This window comes from Lolium perenne, chromosome 7, assembly GCF_019359855.2.
Source record: "Lolium perenne isolate Kyuss_39 chromosome 7, Kyuss_2.0, whole genome shotgun sequence".
Classification (NCBI taxonomy): domain Eukaryota; kingdom Viridiplantae; phylum Streptophyta; class Magnoliopsida; order Poales; family Poaceae; genus Lolium; species Lolium perenne.
This window is the reverse complement of record NC_067250.2, coordinates 19,129,654-19,154,361: the sequence shown is the minus strand read 5'-3', so window position 1 is coordinate 19,154,361 and position 24,708 is coordinate 19,129,654. Positions and strand designations below refer to the sequence as shown.

The 24,708-nt window shown below is 45.4% G+C and overlaps 4 protein-coding genes across 6 annotated transcripts; 2 read left to right on the top strand and 2 right to left on the bottom strand.

Moving 5' to 3' along the window:
- Positions 1–241: 241 nt before the first annotated feature.
- On the top strand, positions 242–1,483 carry LOC127313670 (UPF0014 membrane protein STAR2). Its single transcript, XM_051344148.2, has 2 exons — positions 242–798; positions 893–1,483. Exons 1-2 carry the CDS (start codon positions 262–264, stop codon positions 1,202–1,204), a joined length of 849 nt encoding a protein of 282 aa, XP_051200108.1. The 5' UTR covers positions 242–261; the 3' UTR covers positions 1,205–1,483.
- A 1,339-nt stretch (positions 1,484–2,822) lies between these two features.
- Positions 2,823–8,103, bottom strand: LOC127311243 (uncharacterized). 3 transcript variants are annotated; one of them, XM_051341623.2, is made up of 3 exons: positions 5,574–8,103; positions 4,078–4,399; positions 2,823–3,408 (listed from the first exon to the last, which is right to left on the bottom strand). In XM_051341623.2, exon 1 carries the CDS (start codon positions 8,008–8,010, stop codon positions 5,920–5,922), a length of 2,091 nt encoding a protein of 696 aa, XP_051197583.1. In that variant the 5' UTR covers positions 8,011–8,103; the 3' UTR covers positions 2,823–3,408; positions 4,078–4,399; positions 5,574–5,919. The 3 variants fall into 3 exon arrangements, with proteins under 3 accessions (XP_051197583.1, XP_051197586.1, XP_051197585.1); XM_051341626.2 differs by having other exon boundaries at positions 2,823–3,382; XM_051341625.2 differs by having other exon boundaries at positions 5,662–8,103.
- On the top strand, positions 8,085–10,375 carry LOC127311245 (transcription elongation factor 1 homolog). Its single transcript, XM_051341628.2, has 5 exons — positions 8,085–8,240; positions 9,046–9,186; positions 9,282–9,352; positions 9,904–9,925; positions 10,016–10,375. Exons 2-5 carry the CDS (start codon positions 9,074–9,076, stop codon positions 10,077–10,079), a joined length of 270 nt encoding a protein of 89 aa, XP_051197588.1. The 5' UTR covers positions 8,085–8,240; positions 9,046–9,073; the 3' UTR covers positions 10,080–10,375.
- Positions 10,376–10,748: 373 nt separating this feature from the next.
- Positions 10,749–16,636, bottom strand: LOC127311244 (ubiquinone biosynthesis O-methyltransferase, mitochondrial). Its single transcript, XM_051341627.2, has 10 exons — positions 16,487–16,636; positions 15,723–16,057; positions 14,776–14,865; positions 14,448–14,526; positions 13,808–13,885; positions 13,400–13,448; positions 13,068–13,117; positions 12,316–12,465; positions 11,400–11,480; positions 10,749–11,323 (listed from the first exon to the last, which is right to left on the bottom strand). The coding sequence occupies exons 2-10, from the start codon at positions 15,968–15,970 to the stop codon at positions 11,195–11,197; spliced, it is 954 nt and encodes a 317-aa protein (XP_051197587.1). The 5' UTR covers positions 15,971–16,057; positions 16,487–16,636; the 3' UTR covers positions 10,749–11,194.
- Positions 16,637–24,708: the final 8,072 nt, after the last annotated feature.

The following is a 24,708-nucleotide window of genomic DNA, read 5'->3' as shown; positions in this document are numbered from 1 at the left end:
CCAAAAAAAAAGAGAGATTAGATTCTTTAGTAGTCTAGTGCTGTGATAGTGTGATCTAGTGACCTTCCACAGAGGCGATCTCCCTCCCCACGTGCTAGCACCCAAAGCGCCGCTCCGCGCTGCGCCAGAAAAAGCAGCACACGACCTCTCCCATTCATCGCCATTCCGACTTGTTCCTCCGCTCCACTTGCCCACCTCCTCCACCTCAATCAAAGAAAGGACACCACGCCGGCGCCACTCAGCTCAGCTCACTGGACGACAATGACGACCTCATCGGTTTCGGCGCTGCTTCAGCGTCTGGCGCAGGAGGTGGACCCGTGGGCGCCGGGGTTCTGGCGCGACTTCGGCATCGGCATGCTCAAGCCTCTCGCAGCCACAGCGGCGGTCGCCTTGGCCGTGGCGCTCAGCTCCACGCAGCGCCTGGGCATCGAGGCCGAGATGCTCTACGCCGTTGCCCGGTCCTTCCTCCAGCTCTCCGTCATCGGCTTTGTGCTCCAATTCATCTTCACCCAGAAGAGCCCGCTCTGGATCCTCCTTGCATACCTCTTCATGGTCACCGTCGCCGGCTACACCGCCGGCCAGCGCGCTAGGCGCGTCCCGCGCGGCGGGTACATTGCCGGCGTGTCCATACTGGTGGGCACCGGCGTCACCATGTTTCTGCTTGTCGTGCTCAGCGTGTTCGAGTTCACGCCCCAGTACATCATCCCCGTCGCCGGCATGATGGTTGGCAACACCATGACCGTCACGGGGGTCACCATGAAGAAGCTCCACGAGGACGTCAAGTCCCAGAGGAACCTCGTAAGCAAAGCAACACAAGCAATCTCAATTTCAGCTCCGTCGAGTTCTGCTTGACTGTGGTTTTGGGTTCTCATTCTTGTGTGATTTCATGCAGGTGGAGACGGCGCTTGCACTGGGTGCGACGCCGAGGCAGGCGACAGCAGGGCAGGTCAGGAGGTCGCTGGTGATCGCGCTGTCTCCGGTAATCGACAGCGCCAAGACGGTGGGGCTGATCGCGCTGCCAGGGGCCATGACGGGGCTTATCATGGGGGGAGCGTCGCCGCTGGAGGCAATCCAGCTGCAGATCGTGGTGATGAACATGCTTATGGGGGCCTCCACCGTCAGCAGCATCCTCTCCACCTACCTCTGCTGGCCGGCATTCTTCACCAAGGCGTTCCAGCTCGAAGACTCGGTATTTTCTGAGTAGGGTATGGAAAGGAAGTCCTCTGAGTTCTGACGGAACTATCCTTGGACAGTCTCATGCTTGTCTCTCGGGAGTTGTGGAATGAAGGGAACGTGAGGACCTTCAAAAACAAGAGCACTTTGCCATCCTTTGTAATCTCTAGAATTAAGTTAGAGGCTAGATCGTGGGTGTTGGCCAGCGCAAAGCATTTGGGTATTTTGATGCTGGGAGAGTAGGCTTTCTCGTGGTGAACTTGTAACCTTTAAACTCAACTCTTCACCTTATTCAATGAATTAAGGAAAATCATTTGTCTTTCCTTCAAAAAAAACTATCTTTGGTCAGTTCATCAGCCTGCTTTACAAGATGTCAACATAATCACATAGTTCATACGAGATCACAAGCTTGTATCGTAGGCCATAACTGTTAAATGGTGGACCATCCAACAAGAGAATGCACCATTCAAAAATTCAGAGAGCATATCTTTCAAGGCGTTTGGAAAGAACACATGGACATCATCAGCATGGGGCAAGGATAGCAACAACCAGTATTTAGTTACTTACTAGCAAAGTGCCCGGGCGTGTGATGCGACGGATATAAAATAAATCAAAGCATCTTAGGCATGAATTATATAGTGGTTTTGGTTATATGATTGTATACCTTCAGAAGTATGTTGGGTTTCACCCAAATTTTAGTCCTCTTACATGTCCCATTATATAACAATACTCATAAAAGTATAAGATAAACTAACCACTTGCTTTCCAATTTTGTTCGTTTGCATCATGGATATCCACAAGTTCGAAATCATCATGCAAAATATCATTTTTTTTTGTCAATATTTACATGGAAAAGCACTAAACAAAGTAGCTCTTGGTAAGTCGGAAAAAAATGGATCACAGGAGACTATTAAGCAAAGAAAGAATGTATACATTGCACAATTAATACTCCCTTCGTCCCACGAAGGTTGTCCGAGATTTTTCAAAATTTGGAAGTACCTAGATGTTATTTAGATAGGTGGAGTCAAAACTAATCAATAAATAATTCACTTAGAAATATAAACGCAAGAGGGAGAAACTTATATAAGAGATTGTTATCCACTTAATAGAATGCTTGCCATGCTGCAGAAAAGGTAAAGATAAAAGGATGCTCACCATGACATGCCATTTGGTTGAAGTAAGAATAATATGCAAAAAGTAAGCAGAGTAGACACGACATAACTAATATTTTTTCCTAGAACCGATAAGTAAAGTCGTCCAAAAAAAAATACTAATCTTACAGCGTAACAGAAGATCCTATAAATAGTTAAATACTAAAGCGAGATTTGTCAAGGGTTACCTACCAGAAAGATGTTAGCATGGCACTAAAGCCCGGACTAAACATTTAAAAAGGAACAATTTCTTAATAAAAAATATAATGTTAGGCAATTCTTACAAACTTGGATGTGGCTTAACTGAAATTATAATCATGTCATCCTGGACAAATAGTAGGAAAATATGGTTTAGTTTGGGAAAAGTAGCAGACCAGAGAATAATCAGGGGTTTTTTATGCTCTGAACTCCATATTCGGGGGTTTTTTTTGTTGGCTTCATCTGACTCCGATATCCAAGCCGTATGGAACGTGGAAAACTCAGTTATTATAAGCAGAAAAAAGGAACGCCGAGGTCTTCAGCACCATCTTCATTTTTCATCTTGAACAAAGAAAGTTTGCCATGCATTATTTTTCCTTGACATGTGTCAATAATTACATATTGTTCTCTCTCACAGGGACTGTACCCAATACGTATTGTTGTCTCTCACAGGGACTGAACCACAGCCAAAGAACAGAAGTACACTGAAAAATCCCCTGATAATACATTTTAAACTTTGGATCAAACAGAAAAGAAGAAGATGGAAAATGATTATACCTACCAGGAAGTGGGCTCAGTAACTATCTATCAATAAGAAACAAAAAATTCCAGCCATTTGGCACATCACCGTGGCTTCAAGAAAGACGAAGGTTTCCTGCCTTGTGTCTCCTGCTTGCTTGGTGGCCGCTGGTTTCTCTCATTTTGGTCATCGCCCACCTTCGACCTCTTGTCTTGACTCCACCGGCGACCTCCTTGCCTTGATCTCCAGCACCATTACCTCAACCTTCTTGGAGCTCTTTGTCTTAATCTCTGAGCCAGCATGGTGTATCCGTCGGAGCAGCATTCCGATGGGCCTCTGCCTGACCGTAGGAATTCATGCTGAAGACTGACGAAGTAGGAAAATCTTGAGATATATAACTGACTAGAAGTTGAAGCAGCAGACCAGTGGCCAACGAAAACCCACTAGAAAAGAGAGGAAGGTGTGTAGCATGGAGGTGAATGGATCGTTGGCCACTCAGCATTAGGGATGACAATTGGAGTACACAATTGATCAAAAAAATAGAAGTGATATATTTCTTGCAAATAAAAAAATAGAAGTAGAAATGATGATGTGGCATAGCTGCATGCCAAGAGAAATAGGATAGTGGGCATGATCTTCCTAGTTACTCCCTCCGGTCGGATTTAATCGACGCGGAGGGAGGCATTCGCATGCATGTCATTAGCAGGTCCATGCGTCAATTAATAACGTCCAGAGGTAGTATATAGGATTGGTCATACTGTACCCTAAACATGGTGGTGGCTATGTGTAACAAGGTCACCGGAAGTGGTGGGTTTGTGTAATTTACCCATGCAATAATTAAAACGCTCCTTGTAACATCATATAATTATGCAGGAGTAAATAATTTAGGTGGCCTTCTACAGATGGCTAGGTGCTAATTCTGCTTCTTTTGCAGAGGATATTGATCAAGTTGCCAGAAGCAACAAACTAGCACTCCATATGAAGTTGTAAATCGTTACTAATAATGAAATAAATGGTATTCAAGCACATCCATACCTGAATACGTGATAGGTTTTAACTGCAAGCATACTTAACTGGCAGTAACTATTCCGTTTTCTTCATCTTCCTCATACCCATGAACAGCAGCACACCATGAACAAAGCTTTTCATTGGTAGAGGTGGAGATTACTCAAACTGGTAACAGAATCCCTCAAGACCCTGATTTGACAGCGTTGTATGACTAATGATTGCCAGTTTTCATTATCCCTCCAGTGTTGTATGACTCGTGATTGTCAGTTTTCATTATCCCTCAAGTGCTTTAGTTGGTACTGGTGGGATATGATCATATGACTCCCTTGGGCACTTTATGTCCTACATTCTGCAGCAAAGCCAAGAACTTGGAAGTCACTGAGTGAAACTAAAGTAATTTGTATTAATATTAATTGAAAAAGGGAAACACATGTCAATAACAAACAAACAATGACAGATTACCTTTCCTTAGTAAAAGACACAATAGTAGAAGCCTAGCGCTCCGTTGGTTGCCCATAATAAACTAAATGGTACTGGAGCATAACAGCATACAAATCTAAAGTATTTTGGCTACCTTTAGAAGACATATTCAGAAGAGAAGGGCAGGTATAATCAAGATGCAGGAATGATATGATCCAGAACTCTCTGTTCTTAGTGTCCACAAAAAACTCTCTGTTCTAGCAATTTTTCCTTGTTATTAAGTCGGAATAATGTTAATATATTGCTCAAAGGTGCTAACGACTGGTAGGTCATCAGGATAACACTTGCTGCCAAGAGAAAGGCACCAAAAAATGGCATCATTCGCTGCTACCAACATGATTTTAGTTTCATGATTTCCTTTCAAAATTATATCAAGAATATAAAGATATCCAGTGCCTTTTGATGAAGCTAGGCCAAAATAAAATAGGAACTTTAAATATAAACAGGACAGCTTACAAATGATTCTCATCGGCGCTATGATTTGCTCGACACAAACAAAGACCAACACCACAAACTGAGCGGAGCCCTACTGTGTGTGACATTGAACTCCTGGAAGGACCACAATCACATAATATTCACACATACAAGGCTCACTTTCTAGGAGTGAGATGGTCTCCCTTGCACTCATGATGTCATCCCCCAATGGACACTCGTGACAATATTGGTGGCCATAGTACTCAAATTTTTGGGAGTAATCTGAGCTATATTTTTGTTTTGGTTCCTGGTCATTTCCCCATTAAAACAGGGGCCACTAACCAATGTTACCACATCCTTTCCGGAAGAAAAAAAAAGGTTACCCCACACTATTTGTTTCCTTAATTCTCAGAAAAAGAATAATTGAAATAGAGGTGCTAACTGGTATCAATGTGTTTTAAGCGTTAACTGAGACCAGGGTACCAGAAAACTTTAATCAGTCCACAAACCATGTAACTGTGATATTCTAGTGTCCTAAACACAGATATAATCACAAACTCTTAACTAGAAAACAACAATAACAATTCATCTAACCTAGACAAATAATAAATGCAGCAAGGTGATACTACCTAGTCAAAGATTAATGAACAGCCGTCATTAACATGGTAGGAGCTGAAAAATTAGTATGAGATCAATTAGTTGCTCAATTCTCATTACCCTACAGCATGAAGAAGGCTGCCTAGGAAAACAGGACAGCTTCCAAATCAGCCTCTTTGCATTAAAAGGAAGGGAAATGCTGCCTCGAAATTCCCTTCCCGAGAGCTTTCAGCACTCGGTACGCCCATGAAGAGAACTGAGCACCATCATGATTCATTGCAAGGTAGGCATGATCCAAGAAGTGCTCCAAAGAGATCTATGGCCATCGTGTAAATTTAGTACTCCACAAATAGAGCAAAGGTATCTACGTAACACAATTCACCCTCTGCTTGGAAGTAGCCCACCCCTTGCCATGCCACGGAGAACATCAACCACAGCGTCCATGTTACCTTCCTTCCGATTGAGATCAATAAGAGCCTTCGAAGTTTCTGCATCTGCCAGCGAGCAGCAATTCAGCAACTCCTGGATCACAGTATCTGCTTCCCCAGTCAACCCCTCTTCAAATAAACCCCTAACCAGTGAAATAGTGCTAGTTGAATCAGGAGGAAAACCACACCGCAGCATTTCCTTATGGAAGCCGAGAGCCTTCATAACATTTTTTCCCCGGCAATGCCCATGAATAAGTACACTATACACCGACCCATCAAGCTTCCATTCTCTGTCCAGCATTGACTGGTAAACTTTGTCAGCTTCATTCATCAAACCTTTCATGGAAAATCCCTTAAGAAGAGCTACCACACTCTTAAACTCAGCTTTCCTGCAACAATGCATTAGGGCGTCATACTTAATATTGTCTGGAACAGGATCTTCGTAGTACAGTTTGAAGAGTAACCGCTGTGCTTCCTTTGTACGCGATGACTTGCTAAGCCCATCTATAAGTACACTGTATGTCACAACATCAGGGAGAACTCCTTTCTTTATCATCTCATCATGAAGAGACAGAGCCTTCTCAATATTCCCTTCCTTGCAATGGCCATCAATCAGAGTTGTATAAGTAAATTCATCAGGACGAAGGCCAAGTTGAAGCATCTCCTCAAAGAGTTCACACGCATCACTGAGTCTTCTCTCCTCACAAAGACCCCTTATAAGGGATGAGTAGGTGATGGCATCAGGAACCACACCTTTCTTCAGCATCTTTCTATTCAGTTCGAATGCAGAATCTGTATCACCAATCTTACAGTATCCACTGAGAATCGTGCTATATGTCACAACATCAGGCTTCACTCCTTTAGCCTCCATTTCATTGGCTAACTCTGTCGCTTCATCCATTCTTCCTAACTTGCAGTAGCCATTAATTAGGGCATTGTAACACACCACTGAAGGCTTGATCCCGCATTCCTTCATCTCCTTCAGAGCAAGCAACGCATCATCCAAGAACCCGTTCTTACAGAACCCATCTATCAGTGCCGTGAAAGTGATCTCATTCATGCGGAGGCCCCTCTCCCTCATCTGCCCCACCAGGGCCACCGCCCGCTCCAAGTTCCCAGCCCTGCACATCGCATGGATAAGCGACGTAAACGTCACAACATCGGGCACAACCCCTTTCTGCGACATCTCCGCAAACACTGCCAGCGCCTCGTGCAAGCAGCCCGCCTTGCAGTACCCACTCAGCAAGGTGTTGTAACTGACCCCATCGGGGGCCAGGCCCTCGCTCACCATTCCATCGAACACCTTGCGCGCGTTCTCCATCCTCCCGGCCTTGCACAGCCCGTTCACCACCGTGTTGAAGGTCACCAGGCTGGGCCTCACGCCGCCCTCCCGCATCAGAGCAACCAGCCTCTCCGCGCCGCCCACCTCCCCGGCCCTGCAGAACGCGGCGACGAGCGTGTTGTAGGTGACGACGTTGGGCGCGCACCCGGCGGCGCGCATGTCGCCCTCCACGACGCCGAGCGCCTCGTCGCGGTGTCCGCGGGCGCAGAGCGCGCGGACGAGGATGTTGTAGGTGTACACGTTGGGCGCCACGCCGCCGCGGAGCATGGTGCCCGCGAGGAAGCGGCGCGCGGAGGGGAGCGAGGCGTCGGAGAGCGCGAGGAGGACCGCGTTGTAGGCGGGCAGCGAGGGCGCGTACCCGGCCGACCTGGCGAACGCGAGCGCCGCGGCGGCGAGGGTGGGGGAGGGGAGGGAGGCGTAGGACTTGATGAGCGCGTCGAAGGGCCGCGGCGGCGGCGGGGACGCGAGGAGGCGGAGCGCGGAGAGCAGCGCGAGGAGGAGCGGCAGCGGCGGGAAGGTGGCTGCGAGGCGGGAGGCCGCGGGCAGCGAGAGCGGGAGGTGGCGCCGGCGGAGCGGGGGCGGCAGGGGAGGCAGGCGCGGGGAGGGGTTGAGGAGGGCCGCGAGGTGCGCGTGGTGCACCGGGTGGCCGTGGTGGCTGCCGGCGGCGACGGCCGCGGCCGCTTGCCGAGCGGCCGCCATGTTCAGGTGCGCGGCGGCGGCGGCGCACGGACCGGCATAGGATTTCTCTGGCCCAGTCAGTCAGAATCAGCCCAGCAGGGGTTGTGGACTCGGTGGGACCCGGTGGTCAGTGAGCCACCAACCCGACCACGCGCGACGCGCTATAAATGAGGCGCTTTCCATTCGAGAGCTCTCTCCCCGCACCCCATTCCTTCCCAGCGCGTTCCCCAACCCTCGTCCGACGCCCCGAGGTGAGCAAGAATCCCCCAATTACTCTTCGAATTCGCGTTCATTCTCGATTCCTGCCCGTGCGCCATTGATTACCTCGCGGTTTGTGCGTCCTCCCTGTCGATTCCCTCTCGGTTCTCCCCGTGCTCGTCTCGGGGGTGTGATTTTTCGCCGTTGCCGTGTTCCTTTTGGAAGGGGCAACGCGCCCGATCCGTCGCGGCGGGGCGTCGTGAAGGAGCTTTTGATCGATTAAAGGAGTCATATGTTCTAGGGTTGCTGTTTCATTCGGTATGTTGGGGCTGGATCGTTGTTGACAGAAGACGCGCGGTACGGCTGGGTGGCTAGGGTTCTTGCCAATTTCATCAGTTTCGTCAGATTATTTTGCACGGAGAGATGGATTGGATTGGATTTAGGTCGTGCCTCAAATTAACTCGTTTTTGGGCATTACCTTGGTCGATTTATTGTTAATTAGGTAGTTTGCAAGGAAGGATCAGACATGATCTTAGGGTATGGATTCCGTTTTGCGGATGATATGCGTATGTTGGTTTGCTATCTTGTCTGATTACACATGTTGCTTGTTTATAAGAAATGTTGTGTGATAGCTTGGGTTATTTCTTATTTGCTAAAATCCCTTGAATGCTTTTATTGTAATTATTGCTGTGTGCATTCTGCAAATCGAACTGGATTACCATTGTGTATAAGTGCTGTCTCGATCAAAATATGTTATCCAATGCTCTCTTCTGGCATGTGCTTCGCGACTAGCAACTCCATTAATGTGTTATTACGCCATATCATCATTTGGTAGATTGTAACCACTGCACTTGACAGATTTTGAAGGAAGAAGAGAAGTTGAACCATGGGGAAGCGAAAGGCAGCTGCCAAGCCACCTCCCAAGAAGCGGATGGACAAGCTGGATACCGTCTTTTCCTGCCCATTCTGCAACCATGGGAGTAGCGTTGAGTGCCGAATGTTAGTACTATCTTCACATGCCTTCTTATTAATCGATTCATACTGCTGGTCCCATTCAACATTGTGACTGGGTTTTCTCCCATTTTTCTCTCCAGTGATATGAAGAATCTGATTGGTGAAGCCAATTGTAGAATCTGCCAGGAAAGCTTCAGCACCACTGCTAACGGTATGTCCAAATTATACATGGAACTGCAGATTGTGCCTCCTAATGTAGATGCCATGCTGATTGATTCTCACCTAAAAATTTCCACTACAATCATCCCTTCCTTCTCAAACTAATGGTTACAACTCTGGGAACAGGGTATGGCTTATCTATAAATTTCCTATCGCCACGCACATTTCATGTAATCTGGGAGTTTTGTCATTCTAGGCCATAATGGAGCAGAGGCGAGGGAGTAGTTATATATGTAATCGCTTTTGACATTAAAACAACACACCGTCATGTCTGTAAGACAGCCATGTGGCTCCCTGTATTATCATGTCCAAGTCTGAGTGAACTAAAATGCTTGTAACAAATCTGCATTCACCAGAACTCAACCTGTATAATAATTTTCTGTGAAGAAAATACAGAGTCAAATAGAGGTTAGACTTGGTTGAGCAACATATTTTCAAGTTCGTATATAGTCTTGTGTAAAGGAAATACAGTGTTAAGTAGTGGTTAACCTTGGTTGGGCCACATTTCAAGATTGTACTAATTCTCTGTTCTCTTTGATGCAGCGCTGACTGAAGCTATTGATATGTAAGTAAAGTCCAACTAATAACTCTTTACTGTATCGAGTGGGTGCAAATAAGTCAGGCTTAACTGAAGATGGAATTGTTTTTGCTACAGATACAGTGAATGGATCGATGAGTGTGAGCGCGTCAACACTGTCGAAGATGATGATGGTGCATGAGCATGCCTGGATGGGAACGAACTGTTTACTATCGTGGCCGTAACGCGTTGGTGTTATTGACTGCCACTGTCAGCCATGTCTGTAGTAGCATTGTAAGATGTACTGGCTGATCAAACTTTAGTAGGCAGCTTATCCCTCGCTTAATAAACAACCGATGATATTGTGTACTTATATTTCAACCTTTAATAGTAGTCTGTGTATCTGATGTGTATGGATCCATAATATGAGAGATTATGTAAGGTTGGTTCTCTATCAGTATGTTATCATGGTTGGCGTAACGCCATATTTCAGTACCATTACTAATGCTATGTTGTAAGTTCGCAAGCCTGTGGTTCTTTTGTGGGGGCGAAGATGTGATGTAAACTTTGAAGTGAATTAGTTTCTGTATCTGCTGTAGGATTGTGTACATTGTAGCATAAGTACGAGAAGTGTTCTCCATTTCTGGGATGTGCAAGCCTGCTTCGGGCAATGAGAATCTTCTGGTTATGTAATTAGGAGAAATGCTTCTGGCAGCGTATGTTAATGCATTGAAGCTACCCAGGAGACTGCTATTTGTGGTGTCATGTTGGCATTTAGTTTGGCTGATCTTTTGAATGTTTTGACTTGCCTTGCAGATTGAGTAATACCATTTGACTAATGTATTCTTCCCGATCACATAAAAGTGGCATCGGAAGCAATAAATACACTACCAAATTATCAGCTTAGCCAAGTGTAAAAAAGATACAAATATAATTGTGTATAGCGGTTGACATAAAGACGGCCAGAAACATTTTTCCTTGCTTAACTTCCTGCTCTCCTGCCAGCCCAGGGGACAGTATATTTCTGCTCATGTCATCTAATCTACATCAAGGTATTTCCACAAACTTGATAAACTTGCCTGAAGCATACTTTTATTACAATCTGTGGAAACTTAACCAGACCTACATGGTAGCCATTCTCTCCCATCAACTTAAAGAAAACAAGACTACTCCATGTTTCCTGTTCCTGGGGATAACGGAAAAGGACATGCTACTTGATTGTGAGATCCCTGATACAATATGGAGTTGTATAAGTTTTGCTTCCAAGAAATGTTCCAAAGGTGCACGGACGATCCTTCTTCTCCACCCATTATCTTGCTACTGTGAAATTGTTGACGGTGTTTCGCTTTTTTTGATGCCGTAAGCAATGTAATTTATACTAATATCATCAGACAGAGACCACCCTTGAGTAAACGGATTATAGACAAACCCTGACATTTCTTCTACCTGGAGAGAAGATGTCAAGCTATAAGTTAAATAAACTGGCAGCAAAATCATCATGTGGCAGTGATTAGTAGTTTACAGAGATTGAGGCTCTTTGCAGCGCTAGGACTAGCTCCTCGGGGGTGACTAGTTTGGACCACTCATGCGTGCCTATAGGAAGCTGTAAAAGTACAAAGAAAACAATTTAGAGTACAGTGTCATATGTGATGCTCATTCAGCGGAGCATCACGTTAAGTTCGAATTAGCATATGTTGAAACAGCATGTTGGTAATTGTGCAGATGATCATATAGCATCCGAGTGTTTCGTCGGAGGATCTGAGTTGTTGCTGAATTCTAGGTTTACAACCCAGTAAACACAGCTGACTACCTGATCAATATATCCAACAACAACAACAACATCAAAGCCTTTTTCCCAAGCAAGTTGGGGTAGGCTAGAAATGAAACCGAACAGAAATAAAATGAAGCCAAAAACAATAACAAGATGAATAAAGAGAGTAAACTAAGATTCCGGGACATGGATCGCTGATCTCCATGCAGTCCTATCAAGAGCCAAAGACTTTAGGTACATTCCAAACCCTCAAGTCTCTTTTTACCTGATAATTTCAATATATCCCTATGCATTTATTTGTCTGTCACCTGTGCAACCTGGCATAGCCATGGAACATAAGACCACACTTCCGAGTTCCGACCAGTACGTACCGAAGACATGTTAGAGAGGATAGACATTTCAATTTTTATCATGAATTCAACGACCGATATCCTTTCACAGAACTTATGTACCTGATAAATTCAACGACCTATTTTGTTTGGATTGAGATTACTCATGACATTACCAATAGTGCTAAGAGCTTACAATCAACAGATGAGTCAAGATTTCACTAAGCTAGCCACCATGGAATGCCATATTTCTCCAACATAATACACTACCGACAAAGTGAATCAATCTTCTATAGGAAATGAAATAAACAAAATATAAGATGGACAATTTGACTAACCAATCTGAGAATATATTCAGCACCAATGATGGCAGTCGCATATGCTCTCATTGACCGATTAATGGTAGAAAGAACAGTGGCGCCATTGGGAACTGTCAAAGCCGATAGAGATTTGCAGAACTCCAGAGGATTATCAACGTGCTCAATCACCTGCACGCATATTAAGATAATTCATATTTATGATCCACTACATTAGTTTTCGTCAAGAAAGCTATACATGCAACAGGCTAAAATCTGCAGTGGCTGGTGGGAACATAAAATCCTATTCACAACAAGCTTATATGGTGTGTTACGATATTCTGTTATAAATTGTACGAGTTCTCCAGATATTTCTCACTTGATGACTTGTTTTCGTTGGACACTGATGCACACAGAGGCAGAATAGAGTAATGAACTTCTTGTGGCTTGATTGTTTGGATGGTGTGGGTAGCTCTCCTCTTTATTAAGATGCCACTAACAAATCAATACAGTCCTAACTAGCCTAACCAATGTCTTTATTTGAGTGGCTAGAGCCATCTTCCCCTCCCAACGCGACTCTAACAGAAGCTATGTGCAATACGGATACATATTAATCAAATCATTTTCCAATACCATTTGAGGGTAAAAAAAAAAGGATCCCACATCAATAATAACCAAAACACCTCAGGATAATGTATGCTATGACAAATAAGCTATGGATGCACTATATTCTTGATCAAACACCTTCTCTGGAGAACAACATGGATGTAAGACGGGATGAAAAAAGTCCATACCTCAAGGGAAATTACAGCATCAAATTGCCTGTTCTCTTTTACCAAATCCTCTGCATATGAACAATAATACATATATGTTATGCTGTCTTCAGCCTTAAGAAATAGCAGGGATAATCACTTGTATATGTAAGTTTAACCTCAACTCTTTGCTAAAAAAAAAAATTAACCTCAACTTGTTTAAATTTGGAAGATGCTGATGTTCCTTTACAGTCCAGTTAATTGTTGAGAGTAAAATATGTTTAATCAAGACAGCAAATGTTTTAACTACATATTGAAGCAAATGTTTTAACTAGATATTGGTGGTCACTCAAACATGCCCTGAAAGTGATTACCAGCTGTGGTGCAGCAATACTCAATGGAAGCAGTTGTTGGATCAGATGCCTGCGAAGGCAAGAACCAAAAAACTGTTTGTTAAATACAATAAATTCATCATTTCTCTGGCCATTCCTGCATTACAAAATCATGACCAATCGATGCACTTGTAGGGGCATTTAATGTCTACATGAGTAAATGACTAAAGGTTGATGAAAAGAACAAGGAATCATCAGTCCCCAGAAGCTTAATATGGATGCATAATGATCATGTTCTAATACCAATATACCATCAGGCAACGTATGAGTGAGACCGTATATTAGCATTATATGTTTCATAGGCATCAGCAGTAAGCTAATAAAACTTAGCAGCATACATTTCTTGTCTAAATCTAAGTAATAATTGGCATGAAGATGAGTAATACATACGGCATGAATGTGTGCAATCTTTATATTCTCGTCACCAGCATCAATCCCAGTAACTGTAGCTCCCATTCGAGCAAGAGGCTGTCACCCAACACCAAGAAACCAAAAAAAAAATCAAAATATATTTTATTCGTTGGTTCAATCACACATAAAAAGAGAGCATATGTTAGTCCTGATCGCACTGTAACACCACAAGGAAATTGATCTAAGACAAAAACTGACAATTTCAAACCAACTAGTTATGGCGTGTCTGGACTACAGATGCACTAACTCTACATTAATAAGCTGACTCAAATATAGGCAAGGGAACACAGTGAAGAGCTTGGATAGTTCAATGTTTCTTTATAGGCTATAGAGAGTAGAGACTATAAGTTGAAATGCTGGAAGATGGTTATAGATGTGAACACGAATTTCCAATCTAAAAGATCAATGTGGGTACACTGTACAATGTGACACCTCATATAAAAAAGAATATGATAAGTAAGAGGCCAATTACTACATGTCCAGTATCCATTTCTATACCAGAGAACCTGACTTAGTTCTCCCTTTCAAACAGATATAAGACCCTCAAGATATATTTATTATTTAGTATGTTAAACAACAGAAGGTTTTCTTAAAATGATTGGTTGTTAAAGCTTGATACCTCTGAGAGAATGCCACCTCCACATCCGACATCGATAAGTTTAAGACCTTCAAGTGGCTTAGCTGAATATGGATCCCTCCTGGAAGAGTAAACTTTAGGGGGGAAGAACTAGAGCAAATGTGGAACCCTGAGGGACCACTTAGGCCAAATATAGCAAAAGGTAACAATATTGATCACGAGAACTGAGGAATGGTAAATGATCAGAATACGGAATAAAGATGGCTGCAATTAGCTATCCAAAAGCTGCTTGCTCTTCAGGAAAAGGAAAACCAAAAAACACCACAGCAATGCTCCATAGAAAATAAAATGCAGGATACGGTAAACGTACCTGAAATGTCTACAGAGTGTGGAGCGGATAAAAGATAGCCGTGCTGGATTCATCAAGTGCAATGGTTTGAATGGACCTTGAGAATCCCACCTATTTATTACAGGAACAGTGTCATCAGTCATCACCAGTAAGCAATCATATGCAAAGCAAAAAAAACTTGTTGTGCCCTTTATTTTGCGCATCTTAAAACATACAGACTACTACGAAGTGTTCCACAGTAGCCCATACACTGCACAGAGCATCATATGCAGGCGAATACTTCTACAAAGAACAGGGAGGATGTGATACAAATACCCAATAGACAGATTTGATTTTGATAACCACTGTTCATCAACGAAAAAGAAAACTAAGTAGGCATTCTCCATGCACAGTAGCCCATACACCAAAGTACTTTTTGCGCACTCCCCTTAACATATCTAATCCAGAAATGCATGCCAATTCACCGGAATGCGTCAACAAACTACACTAGATGTTGCAACTTATCCCAAGCAAATCAGGGCTGCATCAGAACTGGCACCCAATTCTGGAGTCCGCTTCCGAAAGAGGGACGTCGCTCTTCGAATCCAAAAATGGGCACAGAAAATTCACATATATTCGGGCTTACTCTGTTCCAAAAACTTACTACCTCCATCCCAAAGCTTAAGGCTTATATTTTTTAAAAAAAGTCAAACCAAGTAAAGTTTGACCAAACTTTTAAGACAATCTATGAGCAAACATAATATTTTTTAGATACCATAGGAAAATATATCTCATTATCTATTTAATGATATTAATTTTGTATGTTGCATGTTAAAGATTTTTGGTAAAAGCTTAGTAAAACTTGACACAGTTTGACTTTCTAAAAATAATAGTATAAACCTTAAATTTTGGGTTTTGGGATGGAGGTAGTATAAGCGAGAAATCAGCAAAAGGGAGGCCTGGTCTGGGAGGGAGGGGACGGATCTCACCAGGTCTCGGCGATGGAGGCGAATTTGGCCACCTCAGCGGGGTTCAGCGACGAGGTGGAGGATCCTCCGCCCCCGTGCCGCGGCGGGCCTTGAGGGGGAGGCGGCGGGAGCGACGAGGAGGATGCGGACGCGGCGGCGGAAGCACAGGGACGCCATTGGGCGTGCGGAGACGGGAGGGGCGCGCCGCGGAGGGGGGCCGTGGACGAGGCGAGGGCTCGGCGGAGCGACGGAGCGACGCGGTGGAGCATCTTTTGCTTTCCTCGCTCCGGTCAGCGGAGCCGAGGGCGACACGGTGGTGGACTTTTTCCTTTTTTTGAATCCCAAGAGGCTGCAAACTGTGTTATATAAATGGTGAGTACAAGATTAACACTAAGCACCCTAAAGAAAAGAAACATTACAGTCAAATCCTCACACTGTTGAGATTTGATTTTAAAGCTGATACCCATTTTGCTTGGTTAACAAATGTATCAGCATATAACCATCAAGGAACGGATAGATAAATATGCCCCTCAACTTAAAAGACACAAATGAACAGAACTCGAACTAAACATACAGTACCCACTTAGGCAAAACGCAAACGCGGTAGCAGTAGCAGAAAGGGACCATGGAGAAAGAGACCACCAGTTCGGCGACGGAACTTCCGGCAGCGCTCGTCCCCGGCGAAGTCAGCTTTAGGGATTGATCTAAGGCCTAGTTTTTGGGGATTGGCCTAGGAGAGAAATCAAGCCAAATCCATGGAAAATGTAAAGGGGACCTTGCCTTACCTTGAGCAGCAATGGAGGGCGGCGGATGGAGAAGAGGGTGGGGTCACGCCGGAGCAGCCAGGGGCAAGGGGACGGCGGGGCACAGCTGCTCTGGCGGCTGGGTCGGGGAGGAGGCGCGCGAGCGGGCAGGCGCTCCTCTGTCTTGTCTGTACCTGAATCTCTACGAGGGGCAGATTAGTCAGTTAGAATAGAATATGAGCAGTTTTCTTTTATTAACAGCTAACCAAACAGATAACAAGGAAAGATGGGGAAATCAGCAACAATTAGACTGTCAAGGGGGGCTGAGAAGAATAGGAGGGAACAAGAGTAGGGGGTATATTATCCAAGGCGTTCGAGCTAGGGGGGTTAAAATCAATTCTCCCGGTGGTGGACTTTTTCCTTTTTTTTTTGAATCCCAAGAGGCTGCAAACTGTGTTATATAAACGGTGAGTACAAGATTAACACTGAGCACCCTAAAGAAAAGAAACATTACAGTCAAATCCTCACACTTTGCAAAGAGAATCTTAATAAACTAGGAAAAAACAATCAAGTATGTCATCTTCACCGCAGCTCCTCGAAGACCTCAAAGCGCAGGCACCATCAACACCACCGGAGACTGTAGAGTGAAGATGGTGGACTCGAAATTGTCGAGTTGCCTTGAGGTGTTTGGTTGCACGGGGCTAGATAGTGAACGTAGGATTTATGATGGACGACATTGCGTCTAATAGGGCAGCAAAGTGTGTGATGACGTGACGGTGTAACACCCGACGTACTCCCTGAGCCGCACTTGGGTGATGGACTGTTGACTCGGACTCGGCCCAACAAATCGCTTTGGAAATGGAAGGATAAAGAGGCAAGAGGTCAACACGAAAGGGTATCAAAGAAAATGAATCAAGGCAGATGCCTTCTCCTCGTCTAGTTCGTCTCGTTTTCTCACCACGTGCTTTGCTTCTCCTATCTCATATTCTGATTTCTCTTGTATCCATGTGTTCATTGTAACCACATACAATCATTATCCTGCAATATCTGGTTGTTTCCCCATCTCTGTGATTTGGTTGTGACTAGGTTGTGACAGACATAGTCAAGGCCAACGAACAAAATGTTATAGCTATATCGACGCCCTCGTGTCACACACACCAAAAATAATCATCCCTAATACCCCCTCCGTCCCACCAAACTTATCTAAGATTTGCTAAAATTTAAATGTGTCTATATATTTTTAGTGTCTAGATACATTCGAATTTAAACAATTTTAGATAACTTTCGTGAGACGGAGGGAGTATCACGCCATGAGCAAAGCGCTTGATTCATCCTAGTCCCATTGCCGGAGCGACTGCACTCCAATCCCCCACCCATGGCGTCACGAAGCAACCTAACAATCTTCAAAAACATTCAAGGAAACATTTGGAGTAGTTCATACTTAATAACCATATAAATAAACCATTTATTTGTCACTTACTCATCCATATTTTTTAATTAAACACATGAGGTGCGGCTATTACATCCCTCCAGCTAAGAACCTCATATACCATTACAGTCTTAAGGAAGTGCAGGGATCACTGCCTCCTTCCCGGGTGAAGGTGGAGCTACACAGTAGCATCTATTTTTATCTGGGTTGCACGGCGGGAAAGTGCTACTCCTGTAGCACCGATAGTGGGGATCTATATCCTCCAGGCCTATTCCTCTGCCTATGAAATTGTCAAGACAAATAAACTGAGACCAGAACATCACACTTGAGCTTTGTTTCGACCAAAGTATGGCGTCTGGCTACATGCCGTGTCTTGGCGATATGCCGATTCCCCCTTTCTTTCTTTGATCCAATCCATCTCCAATCGTATCCATCTTCAATCGATTCCTTCTCCGATCTGAGTCCTCTGTTGAATCTCCTCCGATTTCTCCAAGATCGCTTTTGCTCCCATCAATCCCCAAAGTCCCCTGCCCTTCTTCCTCAAAAAATTCCCAATTTGTTGTGTTGACCGAGAGTGCGCCCTCACTACTGCAGGTAACCCTCTTCTTCTCTGATCCATATCTTCTTGTGTTTTGTGGAGTGCTAGGAGTTCCCCCCAGCCCCCATAGCTTTTGCCCACCACCGCTTCCACTTTGCTTCTAACAACCTCGACGACATCCCTCCTACACCTCACCAACAGCGCTGCTGGCTGCTGCTCTGAGAGAGTTGCATGTCGTTTCTCCTATACTCCAGTCCCTAACCACACTTCGCCGCCACGAGCATCGCAGCCTTTACACGCCACCGCTGCAGACCCGTCCAACCTTCAAGCCTGTGGCATTAGCAGGGACCTGAACAAGTCCTCCAACTAGATGTACTACTGTGTTGGAGCATCAATTATTCAAGCATCTTTTTTCCTGGAGATTGTGCTTCCACGGGGCACATCTTTTCCAGAGACACAATGAAGCTCGTTGGTTGGAACTGCCGAGGTATGGGCAAAGACCTCGATAACTCCACCAAGATGGAGTATCTTGCCAGGTTTATGAGATCCACAAGTGCACAAATAACTTTTGTTTCAGAGATAGGAACATCGAGGTACAGTTCTTCACATGTTAACTCTCGTTTTAACTCTTCAAATAGCTTTGTAGTTCCATCTGATGGTCGATCGGGAGGCCTCTGGTTGCTATGGTCTGATGATGTTCTTCTCTCTGTCAAGTTCTTCAGCCACTATATGATTTTAGCTCTAGTTGTGGATAGAACTTCTAATGTAGAATTTGCTCTGGCTTGTGTTTATGGAGATCCTCATCATCGCCATACTAAAATGATATGGGATCAGGTTTCTAGTTTTGTAAATGATAACCTTGGGAAACCAGTAATTTGTCTAGGTGATCTAAATGATATCATGTGTGATGAGGACACCACTTCTATTAATGTGAATAAGTATCGGATGCGTGCTTTCAATTCTTATATCAAACAGTGTGGTCTGTTTGATTTGGGGTTTAGTGGACCGGCTTACACTTGGACAAATATGCGTTTCTCCTCTGAACCTATCTTTCAAAGGCTTGATCGTTGTATTGCTAATGCAGAATGGTGTGATGTGTATCCAAATACTAATGTTTTCAATTTACCAATCATTCACTCCCTCAGTGATCATGCACCTATTTTAATTACCACTGAATCCCAGGTTCGTAGGCCTAAACTTAACTTTAAATTTGAAAATTGGTGGACTTTTGAGGAAGACTTTCAAGGTGTTGCAAAAAATGCTTGGGCCTCTTCGATTAGTAGACCGTTCCATGCTAGAACCGCTAACCTTGCAGGAAACTTGAAAAGGTGGTGCAAAAAGAAAAAAACCTTTACAACAACAACTTGATAGCATTCAAAATCAGATCAACGAGATTCAATTGAAGCCGGTGCACATGCAAGACCATTCCCTTCAGGCAAGGTTAGTTGTCGAATATGAAGAAAATTTGGCCAAGCTCACTGGATTTTATCGACAACGTGCAAAGAAACATTGGGCAACCGAAGGTGATAGGAACACATCTTTTTTCCACAATGCTGTTCAAAAGCGTAAGCGTCGGAATCGTATTGTTTCTATTAAGGACAGTAATTAGGGGTGGTAATAATTTATTTGACCCGGCTGATATTGCAATGGAGTTTGTTAATTACTTCAAGACTATTTTCCGCTCCTCTGCTAACAATGACAGGATCAACTTAGAGACAGCAGTCCCGCAAGATACAAACGATTTCACCAACTCGATCCCCGATAAGCAGGAGATATGGGAAATACTCAAAGCCATGAGGAAGAATGCATCTCCGGGACCAGACGGATTCAATGTTGGTTTCTACCTTTCGGCTTGGAGCTGGATAGGAGATGATTGTAGGATAACGTAGCATAGAAAACAAAAAATTTCCTACCGCGAACACGAAATCCAAGCCAAGATGCAATCTAGAAGACGGTAGCAACGAGGGGATTATCGAGTCTCACCCTTGAAGAGATTCCAAAGCCTACAAGATGAGGCTCTTGTTGTTGCGGTAGACGATCACTTGCCGCTTGCAAAAGCGCGTAGAAGATCTTGATCACGGCGCCACGAACGGGCAGCACCTCCGTACTCGGTCACACGTTCGGTTGTTGATGAAGACGACGTCCACCTCCCCGTTCCAGCGGGCAGCGAAAGTAGTAGCTCCTCTTGAATCCGACAGCACGACGGCGTGGTGTCGGTGGTGGTGGAGAAATCCGGCGGAGCTTCGCTAAGCGTGCGGGATGTGGTGGAGGAGAGAGGGCCGCTAGGGTTTGGGAGAGGGGGGCGCCGGCCACTAAGGGGTGCGGCCACCTTGTGGTCTTTAGGTGGCCGGCCCCCTCCCCTTGGCCCCTCATTATATAGGTGGAAGCCCCAAGTGTTGGACTACAAGTCTCCGAATAAGACCCGAACCAAAAACCTTCCATGTGATAGGGAAACCTACCCAAGGTGGGAATCCCACTTGGGTGGGATTCCCCCATACCGTGGGTCGGGGTGGCCGGCCCCCATAGGGGAGTCCACTTGGGACTCCTCCCCCTTAGGGTTGGCCGGCCATGGGAGGTGGAGTCCCTCCGGGACTCCTCCTTCCTTAGTGGTTTCTTCCGGACTTTTCTAGAACCTTCTAGAACCTTCCATAGAACCTTCCGGATCATTTTAAATCACATAAAAATGACTTCCTATATATGAATCTTATTCTCCGGACCATTCCGGAACTCCTCGTGATGTCCGGGATCTCATCCGGGACTTCGAACAAATATTCGAACTCCATTCCATATTCAAGTTCTACCATTTCAACATCCAACTTTAAGTGTGTCACCCTACGGTTCGCGAACTATGCGGACATGGTTGAGTACTCACTCTGACCAATAACCAATAGCGGGATCTGGAGATCCATAATGGCTCCCACATATTCAACGATGACTTAGTGATCGAATGAACCATTCACATACGATACCAATTCCCTTTGTCACGCGATATTTTACTTGTCCGAGGTTTGATCATCGGTATCACTCTATACCTTGATCAACCTCGTCTCCTGACAAGTACTCTTTACTCGTACCGTGGTATGTGGTCTCTTATGAACTTATTCATATGCTTGCAAGACATTAGACGACATTCCACCGAGAGGGCCCAGAGTATATCTATCCGTCATCGGGATGGACAAATCCCACTGTTGATCCATATGCCTCAACTCATACTTTCCGGATACTTAATCCCACCTTTATAACCACCCATTTACGCAGTGGCGTTTGATGTAATCAAAGTACCTTTCCGGTATAAGTGATTTACATGATCTCATGGTCGAAAGGACTAGGTAACTATGTATCGAAAGCTTATAGCAAATAACTTAATGACGTGATCTTATGCTACGCTTAATTGGGTGTGTCCATTACATCATTCATATAATGATATAATCTTGTTTATTAATAACATCCAATGTTCATGATTATGAAACTAATCATCTATTAATCAACAAGCTAGTTAAGAGGCTTACTAGGGACTCTTTGTTGTTTACATATCACACATGTATCAATGTTTCGGTTAATACAATTATAGCATGGTATATAAACATAAAGATATATAATAACCACTTTTATTATTGCCTCTTGGGCATATCTCCAACAATGATGTCACCACATTGGTAAGAAACTTCTACACCACAGGTATTTTACCACCTCATCTCAATGATACTCAAATTTCCCTCATTCCTAAGAAGCTAGCTTGCCATGTACCTTCTGATTTTAGACCCATAAGCTTGTGCAATGTGATCTACAAAATTATTGCAAAATCGCTAGCCAACAGATTAAAGGAGCACCTGCCAGATTACATTCACCCTTCTCAACAAGCTTTTATCAAAGGTAGACGAATTAGCAATAATATTATTGTTGCTCAAGAAATTGCTCACTCTTTCTTGTTGTCCTCCTGGAATAGCCTTGACTTTATGTTGAAAATAGATCTAGCAAAGGCTTTCGATAGAATAGAGTGGCACTTTGTTGTTGCGGCTCTTGCTCGTAAAGGTCTTCATGATCATTTCATAAAACTTGTGCATGCTTGCATTTCATCACCGACTTTCTCTGTCATCATCAATGGTCAAGCTTTTGCAAAGTTTAAAAGTAGTAGAGGAATAAGACAGGGTTGTCCTTTGTCGCCATATCTTTTCGTTCTTGCTGTGAATGAACTGTCTCTCACGCTGCAAAATGCTCTGCAAGCCAACAACCTCACAGGTATTTCCCTGGGACCAAATTGTCCTCCAATTCACTCATTGATGTTTGCGGACGACTTGATTGTTTGTGGTAAAGCGAATACACAGGAAGCTACAACTATTTTTGATCTCTTAGATCATTTCTGTCAGGACTCGGGGCAAACTCCAAATTGGAGCAAATCTGGGATTTTATTTAGCAAGAATGTGCCTTTGCAGGTCAAGCAGGAAATCAAAACTATCTTTCCAGTACCAAGCATTGACAACTCTTTTGTTCATCTAGGCCATCCCCTTGTTTTGCCTTCCAAGGATAGATCGTCGGCTTACAATTTTGTGTGCGATAAATTCAAATCCAAGCTCAGTGCTTACAAAGCAAATAGACTCTCCCATGCTGCAAGATTAACTCTTATAAAATCTGTTTTCTCGTCTATACCTGTCTACTACATGTCCAACATTCTATTTTCAAAAAAATTCCTCGCCAAATTGACATCCATCATTAGGAATTTTTGGTGGACAGGTGTTCAAGATGATCGGACCACTAAAAGATTGTGTCTTGATTGTCAATGTTCAGACATAGAACAGAATTGAAAGGTCCGCGTCGCTCCCAGGGGAGCGGCCCGGGCGAACGTAGCTGCGCGGCACCCCACCCTTCTCCGCTCTCTGCCCCCTCGCCGCCGCCGGGCGTTTCCGCCGGGCAAAGCTCGTGTGGTAGCCGGCGGCGGCGGGCTTCCCTCCCTCGCGCGCGAGGGTCTCCGATCGCGGCAAAGTGCGACGCCCGGACGTCGTGCTGGCTGGGGCGGTGGAGCCGGGCGCCGGGGCGGCGGCTCCGGGTCTCTTCGGCGGGGATCGACGGCCGCGGTGGCTGCTCGGGCAGCGCCTCGGCTGGTGAGCGCCATGGGCGCGGTTGCAGGCGGCTTCGTGCTTGGGCTACGCGGGCCAGATCTGGGCCTATGCGGTCCCGATCTGGGCCTGGGCGGGCTCGAGCTGGCGACGACGGCGAATGGCGAGGCGATGCGCGGCCAGGTTGGCGTGGAGGATCTGCTTGGGGCTGCGGTCGGGTGGCCTTGCTGGAGGTTTCTCCAGCTGCGCCATGGTCAGCCAAGGCCCCAGCATCTGCTCCGCCACGACGGCAGTTCGTCGCTTGCTAGGGGCGCGGGGGCGCTTTTTGGCCCGGTGTGCTCCTGGCAGCGAGGAAGCCGGGGCGGCGGCCCCGGAATCGGAGGTTTCGGCAGTTCGGCTTGGTCGTGCTGTGCGGTGAGTCTGCTCTATGAGGTGCTGCAGCTACTTCGGGACAGCGAGGAAGCCGGGGCGGTGGCCCCGGAAAGGTGGGCGTGGTGCGGGAGGGCCTGCTCTTGCTTCCCGCAGTCATGGCGTGGTCATCCCGGAGTGTGGTGACAGGACTACTGCGGCATGTGGCTAGGATCGGTGGTCGGCAATGGAGCCACACCGCATGGTTTGCTGCTCCTTAGCCCAGGTCCTTGGGCTTGGCGGCCGAGATTGCGCTCCAGGTGAAAGCCTCGCACTTAGGTGCCGACGGCGGCGGCACCCTAGGGTGTCGTTCTCCTTCTTGAATGCGTCGTTCGGGAGCTACGATCCTCTGCCGACGCGAGTGGATTATGTTTCTCCGGGTGAAAACCTAAGCTCTTTTTGAGCGGGCGGCGGCGACGGACACGTCGTTTACCTTCTTGGAGGCGTCGTCTTGGAGTTTCTTTTTCCTCGCGGTGCGACGGTTTTGCGGCTGTCTTGTGGGGTGGCTTTGTAGTCTGGGAAGTGGATGCCAGGGCAGCGGCCCTGGAAGGTGGCTATAAGCCGAGGCGGCGGCCTCGGAAGTGCGACGACCTCAACTCTATGAGGCAGAGTTGTAGTTCTTCGTCGCAGAGGTGACGAATTAGTGTCACGAGGGTGGCTGGTTCGTCACCATGGCCCCTTCTTTATTTTCTCTCTATTTTCTGCTCGTTTCCGGATGTAATTTCGTCCGGGCGACATGTCTGTAAGTTTCCCCCTGCTAATCAATGAAATGCCAGCACTCGCTGGATCTTTCGAAAAAAAAAAAAAGATTGTGTCTTAGAGCTTGGGCTGATAT